A 24,959-nucleotide genomic window follows, 5' to 3' on the forward strand; every position below is an offset into this window, starting at 1 on the left:
GGTATATGCTTGTAGCATATAGATCCAAAAATTTTCAGATGCTTAACATCTGGTTTCACCCCTGTCCAAGCTTCCTCGGGTGTCAAGCCATTTAGTCTCTTTGTTGGAGACAGATTAAGGACATATGTGGCTGTCAACACAGCCTCTCCCCACAGAAAATTAGGCAACTTTTTACTCTTCAGCATGCACCTAACCATATTTAATATGGTTCTGTTTTTCCTCTCTGCTGCACCATTGTGCTGTGGTGTATAAGGAGGGGTAACTTCATGCACTATCCCTTCCTTTTCACACAACTCTTTAAACTCAGTGGAGGTATACTCTCCTCCTCCATCTGTCCTCAACACCTTAATCTTCTTCTCACACTACCTCTCAACAAGAGATTTAAATTTCTCAAATGTCTACAGCACCTCCCCCTTTCTCTTAATCAAATAGACCCAACATTTCCTGGTCCAGTCATCAATAAAAAGTAGAAAATACCTGCTGCCTCCAGGTGTTTCTACTTGGATAGGGCCACACACATCTGAATACACCACTCCCAATTTTTCTGTTGACTTCTGGGGTAGGATTTTCTGAAAACTGCCCCTGGTCTGCTTGCATTGGACACACTCCTTGCAAACTGTTTCAGGAATTTCCACTTTAGGCAAGCCACTCACCATATTTTTCTGGCTTAACAGTGATAAATCTCTGAAATTTAGGTGTCCAAATCTGAGATGCCATAGCCATTCTTCTTTATTTTCTGTTGCAGTAAAACAGTGATGTTTTACTGCACTCATTACCACCCGAAAAGTTCTGTTTTGTGACAGCTGGGCCTGCACAATCATCTTCTTATGCTGATTGAAAATGCTGAGACAGTTATTCTCCATTTTCATCACATATCCCTTCTGTAACAGCTGTCCCAAGCTTAGCAGATTCGTTTTCAGCCCTGGTACATACAGTACCTCTTCAATTATCACTTCTTTCCCCTCTGCATCTCTCAGAACAACTCTCCCAGATCCTTCTGCAGTCAAACTCCTGTCATCTGCAAACCGGATCTTCCCTTGTGCAGCTCCTTGCATTTTCACAAACCAGTCCTTCCTCCCTGTCATATGGGTAGAGCAGCCAGAATCCAAGTACCATGTTGTGCTCTCTGGCTGCTCCTCTCCTGTGTTGGCCATCAACATCACAGCCTCTGAATCTGACTCCTCCTCCTGGGCCAGATTAGCCCTCTTCTTGGGTTTGTTTTTAGCACCTTCCCCTTTCCAGCACTCTTTTGCATAATGCCCAAGTTTTTGGCAATTATAGCATTTCACTTTCTTCTTGTCAAACTTCCAATCTCCTCCAGTTTTCTGGTTTTTCACTGGTGCAGATTCACTGGAATCTTCCCCTTACTGTTCCTGTGAATCTTTACCTTTCTTGCTGCCCTTATTCCACTTTTTGAACCCCTTTTTCCCTTTAAACTGAGATCTGGCCTGTAGAGCCTGTTCTTGGCACTGCTTGCGCTCATTGATGCGATACTCATGAGCTTCTAATGAGTGCAGCAGCTCCTCAATCTCCATAGACTCCAGATTACGTGCTTCTTCAATAGCCACTACAACATGATCAAATCTGGGGGTTAGAGTTCTTAGGATCTTGTCAACAATGTACTCATCCGAAATTGTATCCTTGCATGCTCTCATTTTATTCACCAGTTCTTGGACTTTGTCAAAGTATTCTGCCACAGTTTCACCCTCATCCATGATCAGAATCTCAAACTGCCTCCTTAGGGCCTGTAATTTCACTTTCTTGTTTTTATCTCCATCACCATACATCTTCACCAGAATGTCCCACACTTCCTTAGCAGTAGAAGCCTTAGAAATCTTGTTAAAGATCTTTGGGCTGACACATTGATACAGCAAAAATCTGGCCTTGCTGTCCAATTTCACCTGCAGTTTATAACTTCTTTTCTCCTCTTCAGTAGCTCTTTCACTCAACTCTGGTAACCCATCTTCTATAACTTCGGACACATCTTGAAAACCAAAGATGGCTTGCATCTTGATGCGCCAGTCATCAAATAGTTTCCCATCAAATACAGGCAGTTGCCCCTGTATTCCTCCAATGCCTGCCATCACTTTCTTGCTAGCTTCTTGATTTACCCACACACAAAGGAACCTCCTTTCTCCACTTCCAGTCACCAATCACACACCCACTGTACACACCAGAACCAACAAGCACCTATGCTCTTGATACCATATTAGTGTAAGGGCAGAAATGGAAAAGCACAAGTGGTAAGGGTAAAACCGAGAAAGCACAGGTCAGAGATAGGATTAAGTGATAATCCCACGTGCAAGAAAGAGAAAGCTGAATCAGAGACTTAGAGAGAAAGAGAGAGCGAGAATGAGAGCTCGAGAATGGAGAAAACTAGGGTTCGTAACCCTTGCTGGAAAAGCAGAGATGAAGGTGATCAGAGTAGAGAGAAAAATGAAAGCAAGCACACATACAAGGTACTGAGTAACATCTAAACTGTATTTCTGTTTTAAAATGCTTTTATAGCTTGTTCTGATACATTGAATCTGAATTGTTTTTGTTTATTCTAACATTTACTTCTCAAATTATGAAAGTTGTGTAACTTTTTAAAAATTTGAAACAAATCGGATCATATTAACATGATTTCGTAAGGAAGAAATTGTGTCAACACGATTTTATTAAATTTGACTTGAAGTATCATCATGACATAGCTTTAAATGAAATATAACAAAATCATTCCAAAATTTACTTCTTTTTTAAGTCTTGTCAACATTACACGACTTGTCCAGTTTCAAAATTTTTTAAAAAGTTGTATCATTTTCATAATTTCAAAACCTAATTACTCCACATTAGAAAAAAAAATATTGGCGTAGTGGAAATTTCCATGCAAATCACTTATTTTTGTAAATTGGTTTGCAACAAAAATGTTTTTTGGTAAATACTATTTCCCCCGTTTTGCACTGCTGCGTCTTCAATGAGAAGAGACAAAAAGTAATTTACTTACAAATTTTAAATTTTCTCTCACATTTTTAAGAGTGACATACATCGATGGTTAATGATTAGTTAAACTATTTTAAGTATAATATAATGAACAACATTAATTTTATAAATAACGTCATATATAGTGATTTCTTACCATAAACTAATAAAAACAATTGATCCATTAATAACAATTTTAGAAAGATCATAAAATCAATTAACTTATCTATTTTTACACATTGTTGTTTAGTTAAGAAAGAAAATTGGCTTATCACAAACCATGAGCACTTATCGATCGAAATCAAAGTGAACAAAGACATATATATTGTTCCTTGAAAATAAGATTAAAACATGTAATTAAGATGTTAAAGAAAAACCATTTTACACCATTATCCCATCCATCATAGAAAAGTCTTAAAAAAACCCAAAAAACAAAGCTAAAAAAGAGAATATTTAGGGTAGAAAAGATATAGGGACAGCAGGAAAATGCAACAAAATATCAGAACCATGGCTAAAGAAGGGCTTTATTACCTCATACTCCGAGGATCGTTCTCTTCCTTACAATCCCACCGACCACCTTTGTCCCCCTCAACCATTCCTTCAAAGAAAAAAAACTTTCATAAACAACATGGCTCCAACACTTTCACCTCCTTTGCCACCTTGACTTCCACACCATAACATTAAAAGACAGGAGGAGGATATGGCCTTTCCTCTTCCCTCCCCATTACGCCTCCTGTCTTATCTCCTCCTCCTCCTCATCGCCACCGCCACCGCCACCACCACCTCTTTCGCCGCCACCATTCAACACGAAGTCGTGCGAAAACCGGTCCCCGACTTCCCCACCTTCCGAGAAGCCCCTGCATTCCGCAACGGAAAGACATGCAACAATGACAGCATTCACATTTCCATGACGTTGGACTCAAACTACCTCAGAGGAACCATGGCCGCGGTCCTCTCCATTCTCCAGCACTCCACGTGTCCAGAAAACTTGGAGTTCCATTTCCTCTGGGCAAGGTTCGAGCACCAGGTCTTCACCACCATCAAGACCACCTTTCCTTACCTCAGGTTCAAAACTTATCGCTTCGACTCCAATAGGGTACGTGGAAAAATCTCCAAATCCATTCGCCAAGCCCTTGACCAGCCTCTCAACTACGCACGAATCTACCTCTCCGACATTCTCCCAGGTAGCCTTACTTTAGCTTCTTCTTCGCATAATAACTAACCACAACTATGTTTTTCGTAAATACCAAACTTTTACAGATGAAAAAACAAACCAAATTCTCCACATTTTAGACATAAACTAGTTTTATCTTACAAACAAATTCATGTAATCCAATAAGTTGGGCATCACGTAACATAGATCCGTCTTGGATTTTCACGTGAAAACTCATCAGATTATAGTCTAACACAATTCATGTGTTTTTCTTATTTTGATCCTGTAAAAGTGATTTATGAGAAGTTTATCTGATAATATATATTATGACGAGCCTTATTACTTGCAGGTTACGTGAAACGCGTGATATACCTGGACTCTGATATCGTGGTTGTGGATGACATTGCAAAGCTGTGGGAGGTTGAGTTGGAGGGGAAGGTACTGGCGGCGCCGGAGTATTGCCAAGCGAATTTCGTGGTGTATTTCACGGACTTGTTCTGGAACGACAAGGAGTTAAGTAGGACGTTCGAGGGAAGGAAGCCCTGCTATTTCAACACGGGGGTGATGGTGATGGACGTGGAGAAATGGAGGGAGGGGAAGTACAGGGAGAAGATGGAGGCATGGATGATGGTGCAGAAGCAGAAGAGGATCTACCACTTGGGTTCTCTGCCTCCTTTTCTTCTGGTTCTGGCTGGGGAGTTGAAGAGTGTGAACCACAGGTGGAATCAGCATGGGTTGGGAGGTGATAACCTTGAAGGCAGGTGCAGGAGTCTTCATCCTGGGCCTATCAGTTTGCTCCATTGGAGTGGCAAAGGGAAGCCATGGTTGAGGTTGGACTCCAGAAGGCCTTGCTTTGTTGATCATCTCTGGGAACCCTATGATCTCTATCGTCCCAATACTCATGCTTTTGAATGAAAATCATGATCAACTTCTTGGGGGAAGGTAGGACAAATTACTGCTTTGAATATTTTTCATCACATGAACATTGCTCATATATACACTATATCACATATTACATATTGAAAGCCTTGGAAAATGAAAAATCCCAGTGAGGGAGGTTAATGAGAAGGAATGAAGAAAGGAAGAAATTCAAACGACAGGTAAAGTTCCAATTATACCATTTGCAAAATCTTCTTTGTATGTTTTGTTTTAAGCATGAGATATGATTAAACATACAGTGTGTTTTTGCAGTTTGGTGTGGAAGAAAAGCTTAAGACAGCTGCTTTGAATGCAAGGGACATGATCCAGAAAAACAAGAACTATGAGTATAGATATACATAGTTGTTGGACTGGAGATTATACATATGTCCATGACTAAAATATTTATTAATTTTAATTTAATATCTTGATAGAATTTCTACATTTCCCCCCAGCTCAACTGCTGCTAGAAAACATTTTCCGTTTTTATTCACATTTTTTACTAGATGTGCATGTAGCAAGTGTTTTTCTTCGATGTTAACACGGATCCATAGTTCTTGACACTCACAAGTTTTGAATTTGTTAACTAAATTTTAAAAAATAATTATATTTTGATACTGAATTTTTATTTTATTTTCACTTTACAACTTCTTTTAATCATAAAATATTATATTTAATAAATAAAAACAAAATTTTAAAATAAAATAATAATATTTATAATTTGAAATGGGAGTTTAAGAAAACGGTAATATCAAAACGTTGCAGTCCAACTTTTTAATAGTGAGGTGTTAATATAGTTAATTTACCGAGTGTTTCATCTCCAACTCCAAAAGTTCATTTACACCTTCGTAATACTAAAAATACTCTTGTTGGCATTCGAAAACCGGTTCAAAATTTTACTTAATCAACGTAAAAAAAATTATTTAACTAATTTTCGAACACTGGTTAAAGATTTTTTTCTTTTGTTTTTATTTATTAAAAATAATAAAAAAACATATTAAAAATATTAAAAATTTAATATTTTAAATTGAAAAACTAAATTTAAAAATTATTTATTTAAATTTTATAATTAAAAATTACTTTTTAATATAATAAATATTTAATTAATTTAAAAACAAAAAAACTTAAAAAAAATATATGTTAACCGTATTTGGAAATTCGGTTAACACTTTTATAATTGAAACCGTAATTGGAAAAATGTTAATCGTATTTTCAAATACCGTTAACATGTTTTTTTTTTATTTTTTTGTTTTTAAATTAATTAAATATTTATTATATTAAAAAAACAATTTTTAATTATGAATTTTAAATAAATAATTTTTAAATTTAACTTTTTAATTTAAAATTTTAAATTTTTAATATGTTTTTTTATTATTAATAATAAATGAAAACAAAAGTTAAAAAAATAAATCCTTAATCGGCTTCGATTAAGTAAATATTTTAACTGTAATTCGAACGTCGTGATTCGAATCGGATTAAGTAAATTTCTTAACCGATTTTTGAATACCCACAAGACAAGAGTATTTTTGGTATATTTTTGGTATTATGGAGGTGCAGATGAACTTTTGGAAGTGTAGGAGAACTTCTCTAAATTATTTAGTGTGATACCTTATACCCGTTAAAAGTTATATACATCCACTTTATAACTTAAAATATTAATATTTTTTATTTTCTTATATGTTTTAATTTTAAATATCAACGTATGATATTATATTATTATAATAATGGTCAAGTGTATATGTACTTGTTTTTGGATGACTTGTCAAACCCCATTTCCATATATAAAATAATAGTAATGATAGGATATTAGACTTTTATATTTATTTAACATGTAATATAATACTATATATGTAATATAATACTATATTATACTAAGGAAGGATAATATTAAATGAATATAAAAATATTTGTGTGGGTCAAATTATCTTTTTTCTATAAAGATTGAAAAACGATGATTTGACATACACAAATTCTTTACATTCTTATATTCATGTTATGTTGTTAATATTGTAAAGAGTTATATTTGATTTAAATCTTACTACAAAGGGATTACATAATCAATAAGTTTATACTATTTTCTCATTGATCATTTAATTCTTTTAAATGATCTTTTATCTTATTTTTACTATTTTATGCAACAATACATAAATCATAACTTTATTTCAAATTATAATAAAATCACATATTATCCACTATCATTATTTATCAATTATTGATAGAAGGAGCTAAACTTACCTCTTTATATCTTTGTTTTTAATGATGAACAATAGAATGATTTAATGGTTTCTTACACAACAAATGACATAACAAATGTTTTATATTGATCATGTTTGTGCTTGATATGTGAATTCATTATTGATGAATGAATCATACTTAAAACAGATTAATAATCTCATTTTTACTAATCGATTAAACAAGGTATATAATCTATTAGATTTAACCAGATCACTTAGAAAGCTTAACAGGAGAAAACTGCGTTGTAGTAATCGATTATACAAGGTATATAACCGATAAAAACAGAGAAAATGCATAGTTTGTTATATAAGTGAGATATATAATCTATTAAAGATGACTAATGGATGAATAATATAGACAAGTGTAAAAATAATCGATTACATAAGTTTGTTAATCGATTAAAATAGAAAAATAGTCTAATACATTATATAAATAGCCTAATATATTAAGATTGTTAAATGAATCATTAATAGGCTTAAGTGTTTAAATAATCAAATATACACATAGAATAATATGTTGAAACAGAGAAAAAACATAACTGATTATACAATTAACATAATCGATTATAATGCGACAGAATTTGAAAATCTCATATATATGTGACTTGAAATATTAACATTGTCATTGAGTTATGATTACAAATGCTTTCAAGAAGAGTTCTTGAAGAATTTATGCTACATTGGTTGATTACCCATCAAGATTCATTAAGAGTTTGTGCTAAAGTTGTTCTGATTTGATCTGCACTAGAGGAGTGTGACTCAGAGATCAGGTTGCTCATAGACAATCTTTGCATTGTTTTCCTGTGCGGGTTTGCCAGGGGTTAATGGTTGTGAGTGCTCTTGTATTATAAGAGATTGAGGACTGTTCATTTCTTGGGTTGCTATATTGATTTTGACTAGTGAGAGGAGTGCATTGAGAGAGGTATCTCTGTATTTATGTAAACTCAATCAATTATAATGAATTCCCTTCAACTCAAGTTGTTTAAAGAAGATTGAACGTAGGCTTGTGATAACCAAACCAATATAGATTATCTGTGTTGATCTTTCTCTATCAGTTCTCTCTTGTTTATTCATTACTTCTTGTTTATTAATTTGAAGAAAGTCAAAGAACTTATAAAGATTTTGAAAAAAATCCTTTTAAAAGGCTAATCAAATTCACCCGTCTTATCTTGAGATATAAGACCTTTCTTATCTTACATTAATAAATCATGTTTACTAACAAATTATTTACACATGAAAATTCATTAGTAAAGAGATCATCTATAAAGATTATTGACAACAAAAAAAGTCATTTCCTATTGCACAAATATGTAAATACACAAAAAACTCCATTAGTAATATAGTATTATCTACAAATAGAAATTTGTAGGTAAAATAATAGTAAGTAACATTATTTATGAACTTATCCTTAGATAAATTACCCATTATATATTTTTAGACCTAATTTTCATTAGTAAGTATGCTTTTTTAAAAGATTAAAATATTCAAATTATAAGTTACATTTAATGTATAAATTAAAATTTTAACAATTTAAAATTTTAACAATTTAAAATTTTATTGATTTTTCTAAATTTTTTTTTATAAAACTCATGTTAGGCATTTAAACATCTAAGTTAGGCTCACATATCAAAGCACATTAATAATTTTTCATAACATGAAAAATATTATAATACAAAATGATAAAAATCATAAGTACCAAACTAAACTCAAGCACAAAAAATACTATATCATACCTATTATAAAAATTTCATAAGTTTATACCTATAAATACATAGTAAACTTCTTTCCAAACAAGCTAAATAACTTTAAACATAAAAAGTTTATACGTATTATAAAAAAAAAATCAGAAAAACCCTTAGAAGACATAATATTATACAGTGAATTTTATTTTTTAATTCTAAAAAAGTCAAGTTACATTTAAAATAAGTTTTCTTCCAAAAAAAAAAATAGAACACTTAAACTTTATTCTTTTATCTATCTCTAAATATTTTCCTCACCATCTTTTAGCATCTTTTAGAGATTAAGGAACAATTTGAAAAATCAAAGAAGGATTTTCTAAACTTTCTTCCTTTACAATTTATATGCTTTTTTTTTTCAAAATCGTGAAACTTCTCCTCATTTGAGAGACAACAAAGTTTATGACAATATCATATATTTGTATTTTGTTTAGAGTAGTTTTTATTTTCTTTCTAAATCTCACTTTTGTTCTTTTTTTAATGAAATTTGTCTACGTAATATTTTAAGTTTGCATATATGAAATATGAGCTCAATAAATTCATATAGGTTAGTTTGGGATTTTAGAGGTATGTTTGGTTTTTCAATTAGTCCTCTTTAGATAAAATTAGAATTTTCCTAAGTCTATTCAACTTTTATATTCTATTTTAGAAGTAGAGCAAGAGAGGTCAAAAAGGTAGATTATTTATGCATTTATTTCAAATTTATGACTTATTGAATTTTTTCTTCATTAAAAATGTAATGAGTATATATTAATTACATCAAATATAATTAGATATTATAAATTTTATATAATAATTTATTTTGTTTTTCTATTTAACTTATTTTTATGTTTCTATTATATATAGTCTTTTATTTTATGCAAATACACATTGATTCCCTAAATTATTTTATTTCTTTATTCTTTTATATGGTATTTGGTACGTTGTTGATGATGATATCAAATGATATTTTTAACATAAACAATTTCAATATTGTCAAGTTAATAATTAACAAAATAAATAAAATTAAATTAACAACACCAAATAAAGAATTGATTTCTAATAATTTATTCTTATATAATTCTATACGAAAGATTAATAAAACATGCAAATAGTAAAAGTCTACATTAATATTTAAGATATATATAAATGTAAATTTGATAACAATAAAAAAAATAATAAATTAATAAAAGACTTTAAAATAAATTTAGTAAAAGAGATAATTTAACTGCTTTTTTAAAATAGACTCTCCCGTAATCTATATATATTATTATTCAATTAATTATTATTTATGATTTCAAATTAATTAAAGTAAATTTTTAATTAATTTATTAGAATTTTTTTTGCTATTAATAAAAATAGATTCTTGATTACCAACCGAACCTTTTGTACATATTGTCTCTTTCAATTTTTTCACATAATAATTGTAATTTTGTATCCTTTAATAGTATAAATACACTTTCTAGAATACAAATTAGTGCAAGAATGTTTGTGTTTGAAATTTTAAATTTGAACATATTTATGAGAAAGTCAGTTAACTTATATTCCTTTTCATATTTCATATAATTTTTTTATTTTTAATTATTAAATTTGTCTTTTAATTAAGTTTAAAAGGTTATTTATCACTTCACTGAATCACTCAACTATTATTTGATATATAAATTGTGAGAATCGGAAGTTTTATAGTAAATCTACTTGTGACAAACTTTACTTTAAAATCTTAGTAGATAATTATAGATATTTTGCTTAAATATTTTTTCTCACATAAACTTGGAGTTATTTATGATAATAAATGTTCTTTCAAATCCTTAGTGAATGCTTACAATTATTTTATTTTAGATATTTAAGTTCAAACCTAAATCTAATATTATTAATGTTATAATAAAATATATTCTTTTAAATGATTCAAACTTTGAGAATAAGGTTAAGTGTTTAAGTTTGATAGATGTTTATAACATGATGAACTTTTGATTTTTACATGTGTTGTTGACTATGAAAAATTTGACTTGTGATATGATGAAATTGGTAATTCGAAAAATGGAAATTTTGATGCGCAAACTAATCATTTGTTAATTCATTATTTCTTTAATAAAATATTAAAAGTGTTATTAGGTTAGAGTTAGCGGATTCCAACTTACTTCGATGTTCTTGCATCCTTTTTTTCTTCCTATAACCCTATAAAATGTTGTATCCCCATTTTACCCTTCAAAAAATATATTAAAAACAATAAGTTTACTTTTTATTTCCCCTTTTCTTTTTTTCTCTTTCTTCTTCATAATCGCTGCACCTCCTTTTACATTTCCTTCTTTCGGATTGGCCATTCCATTCCGGTTTTGATGATGGTGAAGGAAAAGTTTGAAGAAGGGGAGAAGCTTGTAGAATGAGAAGCTTTGAACTGGGGAAGAAGATGAAGAAATAGCAAAAACAAAAAACACACACAAGGGTATATAAAGTGAAATACATGAAAAATACTAGAAGAGATTGATACAATGTTATAAGAAAACTTTTCGTCAAAAAGGGTGGTTTAACAAGGATTAAACTATTTAAAGTTGTTAAACACTTGAGTTAGAGATCTTTTATAACTACAAGTTCTGAAATAAATATTTTTCAATCGTCTACTTAAATCTGTTGTAGTGTTTTCAGAAAGATAACTCTTAATAAGAATAATGTTTAGTGACAAAAGCTCTTATAAACGATTGAGATAATAAGCAACTGCAGAGTTTGTAAGAAAAACGTGTAGCAAGACTGAGTAATAACATATAATAGTTATTTTATATTGGTTCATTCCACTGAACTACGTGTACCTCTCCTCTAAGACCTCTAAGAGGGTTTCACTATAATCTTCAACAAGATTAAAACTGAGTATTCGCACCACTCTTGGTATCCTAGTCAATCCCAATAACCCCCCTTACTCGGACTAGAACCGAGTATCATTCGCTTTTGGTTGTGCAGTATTCTTCATCACTCCTAGTATCCTTAGATAATCCGGTATCTTCTTCATACAATATCTAGTTGAGTTTCACCCACTCATGGTTTCCACTAGACAAACTCATCTAGCTACCGTTTAACTCCATCGAGTTAAGTGTTAAGTGTTTGTATTATCTTCATAATATGCAATCAATCAGATCGCTTACAAGTCCTTAGACGATTACTCTCATAGAGAGGATGTGTTTACAATACAATTCAATTTAACAGACTCTTAGAGTTTTTTCTCTTCTTACAACTGTAAGCTTATGATTCTATGAAGCTTGAGAGTAACTAAAAGTTTTTCAAATTTTCTAATGCTGAAGCAAGATTTAATCGTTTAAGGATTCTAGTATAAATACCAAACAGTTCATAAAAGTTTTATTGTTGGATAAAAACATAGTTTGGTACAAGATATTGTTTAGCTCGTGTAGGACTTTTCCTAAAACACTTTTTTTTAGTGATTATTTATTTAGTAATATCTCTTTCAATACATGTTTTTAGAATAATGTTTATATATTTTATCATGTTTATAGAAAACACCAATTTGTACGTGACAGTGAGAGCTCGTGAACATTTGTTTAAAATAATAACACGAACGTGTTTAGAAAACCTTTCATATAACTCATTAACGCATTTTGTGAGAAAAATGTTTGATAAGAAATCTACTCAGGTATTAATATAAAGTAATGGGATGTTTCGGAAGGTATTTTTGAATCCGAAAATGTCTTACAAAATATACCAAAATAATATTTTTATACGGATTGAATGTTTCGAAAAACACTTTCAAATACCTTATGAGACACCTGATCTGAAATAAAACAAAATATATCCTGGATTATATTTTTTGGAAATACATTCAAAAACACTCATTTTGGAAGATATTTTCGAATATGAAAATCTCTTCGAGAACACTTATTCTATAAAATGTTTTTATATTTGGAGGGATTGGCTATTCTAGAAAGTATTCTCAAATCTATTTTTTTTTCAAACACTCAATTTAAAATATAAAAATACTTTTTCGAATCAGTATTTTATAATATATTTCTGAATTTAAAAATATCTTCTTCAACATTCAATCTAAAATATAATTTTTCACCTTCTGAATTATGTATTTTTTTTACCTTCTGAAACTAGATCCACAAATATCTTTCAAAATACTGAATCTAGAATATAGAAACATTTTTTTGGATTAGTGTTTTGAAAGACATTTTCATATTCGGAAATACTAAATTAAAAATGTAATTTTTTTTATTCTCCGTCTCCAAATTTTTCCTTCACCAACGTCTACACCGGAATAATTAATCCGAAAGGAGGAAACAGTGGCAGCGTTTGTGAAGAAGAAAGTGGGATAAAAAATAAATTTAAAACTTTTAATATATTTTATTCAATAGTAAAATGGGATGTTAAAATAATTATTTAATGTTTTAATATCTGTATTTAGAAATTAAGCTGATAAATCAGAACCTATCAAGATAATATTAATAAAAAATTACTTTTAATTGTTTTTTAATGAATAGGGTAAAGGAAAAATAAATTTTTAAAAGCAATATATTCTTTGGTTGCCATAGATAATTTCATGTGGTGATGGAACACTTTACACCAACCAATAATAAGATAAGAAAAAAAACCGAGTTTGGTTCGTAACGTAAGTAGAATAAGGCAAAAGTGTGTTAGATGAACTGAGTTGAGTACCAAACTCAACCTAAAAATATGTAAAAAACAATGATACTGGTTGAATTATATAATAATAAAGAAAAAGAATATTAGAATGCATTTTTGCTTCACCTTATCTTAGAAGTGTAAAAGAACACATAAGCTTCAAACGCACTTTTCTAGAATCATAAATTAGTTATGCTTCAATTTCTTACTTACTCATCACTCCATCATCCCTCTCTCTCCACTTCCGTATGAATTTCTTCAAATCCGTTTTCCTTGATGACCCGGATCCTCCGCGACCCGAATCCGGATCCAGCAATGAGCCGCGAGACCAGGACCCGGATCCCGATTCCCCGCCCCCATCGAATACCACCGATTCCGTTGTCGGTGTCGGCGACGGTTGGAATTTCGGCGGCTTCATGAAAACCCTAACAACTAAATCGGAATCCATTATCGAGACCTACCGTCGCGATCTGCAGGAATTCAGCACCGGTTTGAAGAAGGAAATTGAGGTGGCGCAGGGTTCTCTCGGGACCGTGGGTCACGTCATTGACGAGTTCGGAAACACCGTCGTCAAAGGAACGGCTCAGATCATATCTCAAGGTAAGGACGCTATCCTCGCTGTCGATCTGGATTCGGATTCTGATAATAATAGCGCCAATAGGAAGAGCCTGGATTTGACGCGGTATAGTAGGTTCGACGCTCAGATTCGTGCGATTCAGGGTGATGTTAGCACTTACTCCGAGGAGCCCGAGGATGTGAGTGAGTTCAATGAATGGAAATTAGGGTTTTCGTTGGAGGGGAAAAGTGATGAAATGGAGGGGCTTTTCAGAGAGAATGATAATATGGAGAGTGTTTACAAAAGAGTTGTTCCGAGCAGTGTGGATCACGACACTTTCTGGTATAGGTATTACTATAAGGTTTATAAGCTCAAGAAAGCTGAAGACCTGAGGGCTAGGCTTGTGAGTGGAATTTCTGGGGAGGATGAGGATTTGAGTTGGGAAGTTGAAGATGATAATGAAGATGAGGATGGAGGTGTTGCTAAACCTGTGGTTTTTAATAAAGAGGTTGGTGGGGACAGTGTGGATACCCAGTTGCTTGTTGCCGGCGATGAAGGGGGAACTAAAAAATTGGACGTGGAAGAAGAGTCTAAAGTAGAAAAGAGAGACAATTTATTGCAAAGTGAGCAAGTTGGCAACAAGATAGCTAAGTCCGTTGAGGAGCCACATATTGAGAAATCTGAAATTGTTGGTGAGATGGCTGGTGTTGATGAGGCATCAAAAGTGGATGTTGGTGTGAGCAAGAATGATCCTGCAGCTGAAACTGATGAGAAGGCGAAGGAAACGGAGGGTGGTCATGAGAAATCTTCCAGTAAAAGTAATGACTCCTCAGTTGTTGAAATTAAGCACTCGGCAAATGAGGATGGGGATGAGGAGGACCTTGGTTGGGATGATATTGAGGATCTTAGCAGTATTGATGTGAAGGAAACATCGCATAGTGGTGGTACAAGCAAAGTTGATTTGCGGAAGCGATTTAGTGCTGCGGGAGAAGAGGAAGACTTGAGTTGGGACATTGAAGATGATGATGATGAGCCTCCCAAGGTTTGAAATGTTTGATGCAATGGAAGGGTATGGTGTAAGTGTCATTTTCACATAAAGAAATTTGTTAGTGTTACTATTATACGTTTTAGAAACTGGGATGGAGGTTGTAATGTTATTTGTTCTGTCCCGGAAACGCATGAAATGTAACTGTTTCTTTGTTTGTTTCTTATTTTGGTTATTCATCAATATATGGCGACCATTGTCAGCACGACACATTTACTATCCCATGTTTGAGACTCCCTTATTTGACAACTTATGGATCTAACTGATTATAGCACGACCGGTAATATACTCCTTTATGAAATTGAGTTACGTTGTCATTTATGAAATTGAGTTACATAGTCATTTATGAAATTGAGTTACATAGTCATTTATGAAATTGAGTTACTATCACTATCTGGAAACATGAGTAATGGTCAACAATCAAATCAAAACAGAATAAACAAAGAGTTTCCCGCAGGTCTTTAAAAATCAAGAAATTACTAAATCAAATTAGAAAATCAAGAAATTACTAAATCAAATTAGAAAATCAAGAAATTACTAAATCAAATTAGAAAAAGTCGGAAATAGAGTACACCTCACAGTCACTCCTAAACAGAAAGTCCTGCCAGTTTTGAATACCTTTAAAATTGGACTGCTATAAGGCATACAGATAGAACCTTCAAAATGTTGTTCACCATCTCATAAATTTTAGCAAATTAAGAAACAGACATAATTTGTAATCAAGAATGAACATTAGTATGAATTATGAATTATATATTACAGGAAAAGGCAGTATAGCATGAGCTGCTTAGTACCAACATGGATATCCTGGAAATAAGAAATGGAACCTTAGTCTATTATTGAGAATTGAGTTGCATAGATCTTAGTCAACTTCTGTATAAAAGATGATAATGTTATAAAGAGTGATGTATGAATAATATAAATCATGGAAAGTGTGTTGAGTGTCCAGTTATAAGACCAGAGGTAGCAACTTGTCTAGCCGATAAAAGAAATTTACAATGCATAGATAACAACAGCAAGTAGATGATCCTTCACTAAACATGCTAGAGGCAAATTGATTTTTCTCAAAATATAATTAACTTAGAATATCATTCTTACAAAATGCTACCGTCAGATATAATTCACACTCTTCAAATTTGAAAGGCTTAGTACTCTACTAGAGCTCTTGCCATGATTGGCTAACATGGAAAACCGATTTGAAACATCACTAGATTCTAATCTATTCAAAGGGAAGAGTCAAAAAAAAAAAAAAAAACCAAACTGCTCTTGCAGCACCTGGGGTGGGGCCATGTTTGTACAACAAGATAAAATGCTCCATATTATAGAGCAAATAGCTGAATCGCGGAAGCCACCTTTCTTGATTCACATTTTTTCAAACCCAAGGCTGCTTCAGAACTAAACATGTCTTTATCCTTCAACACAGATGCTGCTAGGTTCAGAAGTGGATTCTCCCATTTGGGGTTCAACTGGTGAAGGTAATGTGAGAAGCCTCCCTTTTTGGGCCCGCGGGGGAAGATGCCTGACAGGTTTTCTAGATGGCACATTCCATGGCAAAAACACCCCAGTACCACCACCAGCAAGTTTGCGAGGAGTCAGTGCCACAGGACGCATTGGAGTTAGCATCACCATTGGACCGCGAAGCATTCCCCATTTTGGCATCATGTCCATACCCTCATAGCTACTTAGAGCACCATTTGGCAAAGCATATGGACTAGGAATGCCAGGTTGCCACAGAGTCATCGCATTTGTCATAGCAGGAGTTGGTGACTGGCATTGATTGGAATCTGGCCTCACTCTGAAGAAGGTGATGCTGACCCTTCTGTTAGGGGATGGACACATTACATGCCTTGCCATGTCAGCACTGTTTCCTCTCATCACTAAAAGAGACCTACAAAATTAAAAGTGTTTAGTCCAAGTTACTGGATGTTGTTATTCATATTAAAAGACATTATTGTGTATAATAAGCTCAATACATCCTGCAATTTTTTGTACATAAAACAGAATTTTTTTTATACATTTTCTTGACATACTTATAATAATAATAAAAAAAAAATTGAAGTCTCCCTCTGTGTCAATCCTATCAGTAAATCTGGATGCAGGCCATACTTGGATAATGAAATCAAATACTAATAACAAAACTCTTATCTCGTCAGTGAGACATGAAACCGAATTCTAATAATTAAACGGCATGAATCTATGGACTAACTGTCAAATGTTACCATCATACTTGATATTCTCAAAAAGAAATTTCAGCCTTTAATAAGTCGCTTTGCAATTAGAATTTGATGCTTAAACTTAGAACATGAGACTATTTTGTTATTGAATTTACAATCTAATGCATAATGCAAACAATATATAATTACTACACTAGTGACATAAAGGGCGTAAACTATACACGGTTAGATTGGACCCTTCTATTTCTGTCCTTCCCCTTGGACCCTTCTATTTCTGTCCTTCCCCTTCCTTGTATGCACGTTTGATTGATACTCAAGAAGAAACAAAAAGCTGATAATGTTCTGTTATGTGCGTAGATGTGCACCTAATAAGATTAGTTTTAGATGCTTCTGTTTCTATTATGTCTTATATATATATATATATATATATATATATATATATATATATATATATATATATATATATAATTCCTTTTGTGACAAAAAAGAAAGCAGAGATGTAATCTAACCCAATTATGAGTATGATATGCACATATAGTTGCATTCTCTAAAAATTTGGCACTTCACCTTTTTCACTTACATTCTGTCCTATAAATGTTGAAGGTACTTCTTCCATTGTATCCAGCATTGTGACTAGAATCTTAATTAATAAATGGAAGATAGGACAGCAAAGAGTATAAGTTCTTTAATATGTACCCCTGCTTCAATGAGAGCATGAGAGGTCCTTTGTAGTTTCCATCATTTTCACTCATAAGTACACGTCCGAAAGCCATTGTTGATTCAGAGAGAAGAAGAGTGGATACAGGTTGATCCAGATGCGGTGGTTTGAGGAATGGTTGAGAAAACTCCCCCTAAAAATTATGCAATTACATACATATTTCTAAACAGTTATTCCATTGCCCACTGTAAATTATTATAGTACTTATTTGACTAATAGTGGATAGAACTTAAGAGGAGTAAGAAGAAAAGTATGCAATGTCTACCTCCTCAAAAAAGTTGATAATACAACCATTTGGTCTTTTGTACTCGGGAAGTAACTGCCACTGAATCAGGTGATCAATGACACCTTGGAGAAGTGGAGGAATTGGCTCTATATTGCCTTTAAAAAAAAAGTTAAAAATGTAAAACATAATTGTAAGAGGATCACTAAAGTCATTTATAAAAAATCAGAAATCAGGATAATCAAATTTGATATTGTAAAGTAAAACAGTTATATGAGATGACTATTTCTTTAATAATCTTACTTTTTACATCCTCCTTTATCTGTCCAAATATTGGAACACCCAGCTGAATCAGCTCTCTCTTGTTTCCCTTTATCTGCTTGTTGAATAATATAAAAGTTTCGCCTACATCCATATATGAAGATTCGTTAGTATTTTTAAGAATGTAGACAATAAAAACAACTTGTACTAGACATTATGTTTGATCACATCATGTGATTGAGGACAAAGAAAAGTAAAAGAAAAACAAGGAAGAAAATATATAGTCATAACAAAAATTTTATTAGACACAAATTATGATTGTCAAAACAAAAACAAACATTAGTCTAAAAAATTGTCATTAACAAGAATACACAGACACTCAGAGATCAATGGCATTTTACCACACAGTTCCCCATTCTGGCCAGCAGCATGAATCTCATTCACGAAGTCTGTCAGCTTGCATAGTTCTAAATCTGTGAAAATGTCTTCATATAACTTCAATCCTTTTACTACATTCACCTGCCAATTTCAATCAGCTCTTAATCAGCTTATTTGTAATTAAAACAAATGTAACTTTTAGTGTATCATCGAGATAAAGAACTTACCATATGTCCCTTGACTGACTCTTTTGCACTGAAACCTTTAGTCAACTTAAACTGCGCAGAACGTCCTTCACAATGTTCATGATTGGAACATAAATTAATATTCATGGGATTAGCCTGCATTTCTTGAGATCCTGCGTATCGAACCAAAAATAAAATTCCATGCAAATTTCAATACTCCGAAAACGACAAAATTCTTTTCATCCTAAACATAAATACACCCGCCACATTTTCCCAGATAACTTAAATGAATGATCAATCTCATAGGTTCTGCATACTATTTACTTTATTGTCTTTTTATTATTATGATTTAGTCAACTCTTGTGGACGTTACCATTGGACATACACCTGTCAAGAAACATTTGTCGTCTTCCACCACCAATGTGAGTCCACTTTCACATTGCATATTTAGTGCCAAAAAGAGGAGGCCACCGCAAACATTAATAACATATCTATTTTCCAAATAAATACAACCAGCCAACTCAACATATCCTCTTTTTTCACCTCAAGTAATTGCAACTGTTTTTTCTTTTCTTCAACCAAACTTTTTATAGTAGAATGTTTTACCAATATGCTTATTTTTTTTTTACTTATATTTCAAATAATGTACATAACTCATTTTTTAGAATTATGATCAGACATATACATCCCCATGCAAAGTTTTCAGACCCAGTCCCGATGGCTATAGAGTGTTTGGTAAAATATATACATCATGCAACTTAATTAGAAATCATTCATGTGATTTGGATCCCTGAGCCAAGAGCAAACAAGACAAAGTTAACTAGCAATCTAGGACAGGCCACAACTCAAAAGGATGATGGGGATGACCTAGTAGGTCAAGCCAATGCCCAAACCCGGCCCGACATAAAAGAGTGACGTCAAGAAACATCATTATGGTCCCACTGTCTGTAATAAAAATCATCGCACACACAGTTCTAGATCTGTGCTTCCAATTTCAATCTTAAGCCTAGTGTGCCATTTAATAGTATTTGTCACTCACCAAACAGTTACACCTAAAGCTTCCTCATGACTGGTGGCTCTCAAAACTCTAAACCCCATTTAAGTAATGCAGAAATTATCGACCACATGCCCTGCGTGTCTAACTACTTTAATTTACTATAATACTATTGTCCCTGTTCCTTTTTTACCCTAAATATATTTGATAGTACAAAATAAAATCATAAACTATGGTTTACCTTGCTTTAAACTTAAGCAGGTGTAAAACTTTTGGTGCAACATAAATTTGACTATCACAAAAGGAAACAGTAAAACAAATTCGCACATCCCATTTATTTGTTGAGCCATACAATCATCTGACAACACAGATGGAATTTCCTCCTCTGAAACTGGAGTCACAAAAAAGAATGAAAACAAAAAGAAAATCACTCTTTTTCAAGAGAAACAGATAAAGTTTCATGCTTTATTGCAGTCAAGAGACCCTGGTGAAAACTTTGCAATTTTTATCAGTAATTAACAAATGATTCTCAAAACATTTGAATTTACATTCAGTAATTAACATGTGATTCCCAAAGAAATTTTAAATTTTCAATCAGTGTTTAATAAATAATTGCTCATAAGATTCCATCAATCAGTGTTCCAGGGCTTTGGTTTTAAATGAAAGCAAATAACATAAATAAATTCTTAAAATTAAATTCCATCAATTTGGAGGAATTAAAAAAAAAGTAAAAAAGTAATAATTATTAATTTATTCACCTGAATCAGTAATCTCGCTCTCAGGGGATTCATACTCCTCGTGATCATCAGCCACACCATTTCGGACGAAAATCTCCGACGAGGTCTTTTTCTCGTCAGATTTGGATTTGTCGTCAACATTGGGGTTTCTGTCGGAGACTCTGCGGAGCTCAAGGGTGATGTCGGCAATGGAGTGGTACTTCTGCATCTGGAGGACGGGGATCCAGTTGAGCCTACGGTTGTGGATGGCTGCGAAGAGGGCATCATAGTCGTGGGAAGAGGTGGCCAGGTGAGCGCAGAGGGAGTCGATGATGGCGTTGGCTGCAGCGAACTCGCCTCGAAACCAAGCGAGTATGGCGTCCTTGGCGACTGAGTCGGAGATGAGCATTGGGGGAGGGGCCATGGTGGGTCGATCGGAGGGTGAGGTTGAGCCTGCCGCCATGGAATTGAGTCGGGCAATTATGGGAGGCAATGGTGTTGTTTTGGCCCAAATGGAAGAAAAAGGAAGAAAAGGCTGAAGAAGACGCAGAAGAAGATGAAAAGGGTTTATGAATATGTATTGTTATGTGAATGTGAGTGACCTTATTATATACTCACTTCTTATGTATGTAATGCATGTATGTGTAGTCATGTTATGAATCTCTCCACCCAAACCAAGCTCCTCCCACAGCTCCTTTCTGCATTTAACGTGGCACCCTCTCACACCCACCATTTCACGTGCCTGCCTAACGTAAGACACCATAATTTAATTATATACACATTTAAATTCTGTTTATACAGTTGAAATAAAGTTTATATTACATTTGAAAAAAGTTAATCATTAAGAAATAGATTAATTATATATTCTTAAAAAAAAAATCATATCCTTTAATTACTGAATCATCGAATAGACGCTTTACCCATTAATATGAAATATCACTACATGTGATAGTACTAACCTGTTTCAGATAAATACTTTCTGCATTTATAACATGGGTCAATATCAAATAGGTATTTATAATTATTAAATAATTTGAAATGTATTTAATGTGCATTAAATTAACTCTTTATAGTAAGCGCTATATAAAAAAAATTGGTGGACTTTTAATTTGATAATAACAAAAGGTAAAGGTTTTTGTTTGAATGATTGGAATGGTTAAATTTTGAATCAAGTACGAGCTTTTGAAATAATCTATTAGTGCAAGCTTCTTTTGATTTTATTTTTCAAAAGCTTGTAGGAAGCATGCGAAAAGGCTAATAAGAGATTAAAAAAAATGGTAGCTTGTCATGGTCACGGTCCTTATATAACAAAAAACAAATTGGTTAGTTGGTTTGCACAAACACAACTCCATTATTTCACAAAGCTCAAGAGAAACATTAGTTGTTGTTTGATGTCATTCTCAAGAAAACAGATTGGTAAATTTAGCATAAAAGATATGCAGGCACATTAATTAAACTCTTGAAGAAGCCATAAATATAACCAAAACTTTTTGTTTTAATGGTTCACTTTTGTAATCATGTGATGTAAAGTGTCAAATTTTTAAGCTGATTGGGCTGTAAGTAAATAAACCCTTAGGACTTCAACTTTCTCAGTCCAATACATTCTTTCTAAAATCAACTTTTCTAGGTTAAAAATAAATTTTAAAATGTAAAATAAATGTATTTTACTGGTATTTCTCCTCGTATTTCGTGTATTTATTGACTATTTTTTCATTCATTTCAGAATATATAGGGATTCAAAAAGTCTATTTCAATCAAATGAACGAAAAGTGTGGATGTTTTGAACACTTGTAAAACAAATCTTTCGGGCAGTTTTAAATTTTAAAGCATATATGAATACATTTTTTTTTAAGATTAAGGAACACACATAAACATTTGATCAACTAACCATCTCGATAATCCTTTTTTATCGCACTTCTAACTGCTTATTATTTACTTTTACCAATTAATTCGTAAAGTGGGGTTTTTCTTTAACGAAATTGGTGTATTTTTAGGCCAAATTCACGTAAATGAACAGTTTTTAAAAATATTACACTTTGCATGCATTAAAACACGATTTCAGAAGAAGTTGTGTACCTGCACACAATTTCATTACGATAAAAAAAATGTGAACTAGAGATATAAGATCTCTTCCAATTTATTTTTATTTAGGAAATGAACCATACAACATGAAAAAATGACATGTTTAAATATATTTTCTTTCTTCTATGTATAAATCTTTTTAGGGAAAAAATCATGATAAGTGAAACTTTAAAGTGGACAATATTGTAATTTATCCTAACTATATAATTCAATGAACTCTGTAATATTTTTAAAACCTGTCTAATTACGTAATTTTAGTCCAAAAATACACCAATTTCATAAAAAAAAAAACTCATAAAATGACAACCAATGAAAATCTGACGCTATTACGGTGATCTATGTAAAATTTTGTTTGTGGTAACGAGTGTCATAATCTCAAACAAAAACAGTACAAACATTATGATATTATAGTTTTTGTTAAGACATGATGATTTTCGGATATGATAATATTGTCTTTAATTATTTTGTTAGACATTTATGACTGCATGCTTCTCAAATTGATATCCACGTTGCATTCCTAAAGATGGTACAACACATTCCACTCCACGAAGAAAGAAAATGTTCCTCTTGTTTGTAAAAATACAAAATTTATTTGGTCTGTTTTTACCACTAAACTAGACATTAGAAACACGTGGTTCCACATTTATTGATTTTAAGAAAACAAAATGCCCAAGTTGAGTAGTGAGCTTTAGGACTAAGGTGTTGGGCATTATTAAACAATAAAAAAAGTGATGATGAAAAGGATCCAAAGAGTAGGCAAAATTGGCAAGAGAAAATAAATAACATGGTGGAATAAGTGAAAGGTATGTCCCCATGTGTGTGGGACCCTTTGGCCATAGAACCATTTTTTGGGTCCACCATTGATGAAGAAGGTAGGCTAGTGGTGGGCCCATGGATGTGGGGTCACAGGTTCTAAGGTAAAGCCACCTTTTATATTCCTAACAAAATTCTATTAATACTAAATTCATTTAGTTTTGGCAAATAACCATAAAAGCATCACATTCATACTTTTATACTTGTTTTCCTTTCAAAAAGTTAAAAAAAAAATGTTATCAAAATAATTATCTAATAAAAAATTTATATTAAAACAAAAGTTACAATCAAATCTCAAAAATGATAGCTAGGTTGGATTATGCAAAGACCAAATTACTTTTCTATCCTTTTATCCTAATTAAAAGGGGATTCTTTCTTGTAAAGAGATTTGCTGTCTCTTATTCCCTTGGTTAAGTTTTTAGGTCATAAAGTTTGGGAATTTTCAGGATTTAAGCTTTCTCCAAAGGCAAAGGTTACTCAAATGCTCATCAAACTAAAGTGTTCTGAAACGATGTTATTCTCTAACTCACATTTCACAGCAATACCATAATACAATTTGAGATGAAACCAACAAGAAACTTTTTTTTTTTGTGGTCCATGTTAAAAAAGAAGTTTAATAATAATAATAATATTTGTTGCGGAAAGATAGAAGATTCTTTCCCTTTCATGTAACTAATATATGATTGTTAAATAGTTTGACAAACCTAATGAACATTAACAATAAGCTTTCAGAAAAAATCTCATATAATTAACGAGATAATATTTATAATAATATGGTCGTAGACATGATTATTATTTATTAGACATTCACTTTCGCAGCCACCCCGTCGGTGCACTATACATTATTGGCACTTTGTACGCTTTCAAAACAAAATATTTGTATCTTCATGTGGTTGAAACAATTATATAAAAAAGAATCTGATGAAAACTTCATTTGACTAATTATTTATATTATTATATCATTATTTTAAACGATCGTTTTTTCATTATCAAAATGTTATTTTTTTTTATCTTGAACACCTTCTACTCTTGTATTTGATGTCATTTTAAAATTAGCGTATGGATTAATTTATCAGCAGTCTTTTCAATTGTCGAAAACAAAATTGACAAGGCATGCCAATAGGCAAGAACCAACGTTGCATTGTGAAGATGTTAAAATGAAAGAAAGCAATTTATTAGGAAAGACAAACTTCAAGTCAGTGCTTTT

General features: G+C 32.3%; 3 protein-coding genes across 3 annotated transcripts; 2 read left to right on the forward strand and 1 right to left on the reverse strand.

The window, feature by feature from the left end:
* Positions 1–3,631: 3,631 nt before the first annotated feature.
* LOC124844109 (putative galacturonosyltransferase-like 4) lies at positions 3,632–5,208 on the forward strand. Its single transcript, XM_047320972.2, has 2 exons — positions 3,632–4,145; positions 4,464–5,208. The coding sequence occupies exons 1-2, from the start codon at positions 3,662–3,664 to the stop codon at positions 5,027–5,029; spliced, it is 1,050 nt and encodes a 349-aa protein (XP_047176928.1). The 5' UTR covers positions 3,632–3,661; the 3' UTR covers positions 5,030–5,208.
* An 8,517-nt stretch (positions 5,209–13,725) lies between these two features.
* On the forward strand, positions 13,726–15,418 carry LOC124844113 (uncharacterized). Its single transcript, XM_047320977.2, has one exon. The coding sequence runs from the start codon at positions 13,856–13,858 to the stop codon at positions 15,209–15,211; it is 1,356 nt and encodes a 451-aa protein (XP_047176933.1). The 5' UTR covers positions 13,726–13,855; the 3' UTR covers positions 15,212–15,418.
* An 834-nt stretch (positions 15,419–16,252) lies between these two features.
* LOC124844111 (RNA demethylase ALKBH10B-like) lies at positions 16,253–21,500 on the reverse strand. Its single transcript, XM_047320975.2, has 7 exons — positions 20,900–21,500; positions 19,190–19,320; positions 18,986–19,103; positions 18,627–18,728; positions 18,366–18,481; positions 18,079–18,233; positions 16,253–17,096 (listed from the first exon to the last, which is right to left on the reverse strand). The coding sequence occupies exons 1-7, from the start codon at positions 21,318–21,320 to the stop codon at positions 16,616–16,618; spliced, it is 1,524 nt and encodes a 507-aa protein (XP_047176931.1). The 5' UTR covers positions 21,321–21,500; the 3' UTR covers positions 16,253–16,615.
* Between the last annotated feature and the right edge of the window lie 3,459 nt (positions 21,501–24,959).

This window comes from Vigna umbellata, chromosome 8 (genome assembly GCF_029865625.1).
Source record: "Vigna umbellata cultivar VRB3 chromosome 8, Vumbellata_1.0, whole genome shotgun sequence".
Classification (NCBI taxonomy): domain Eukaryota; kingdom Viridiplantae; phylum Streptophyta; class Magnoliopsida; order Fabales; family Fabaceae; genus Vigna; species Vigna umbellata.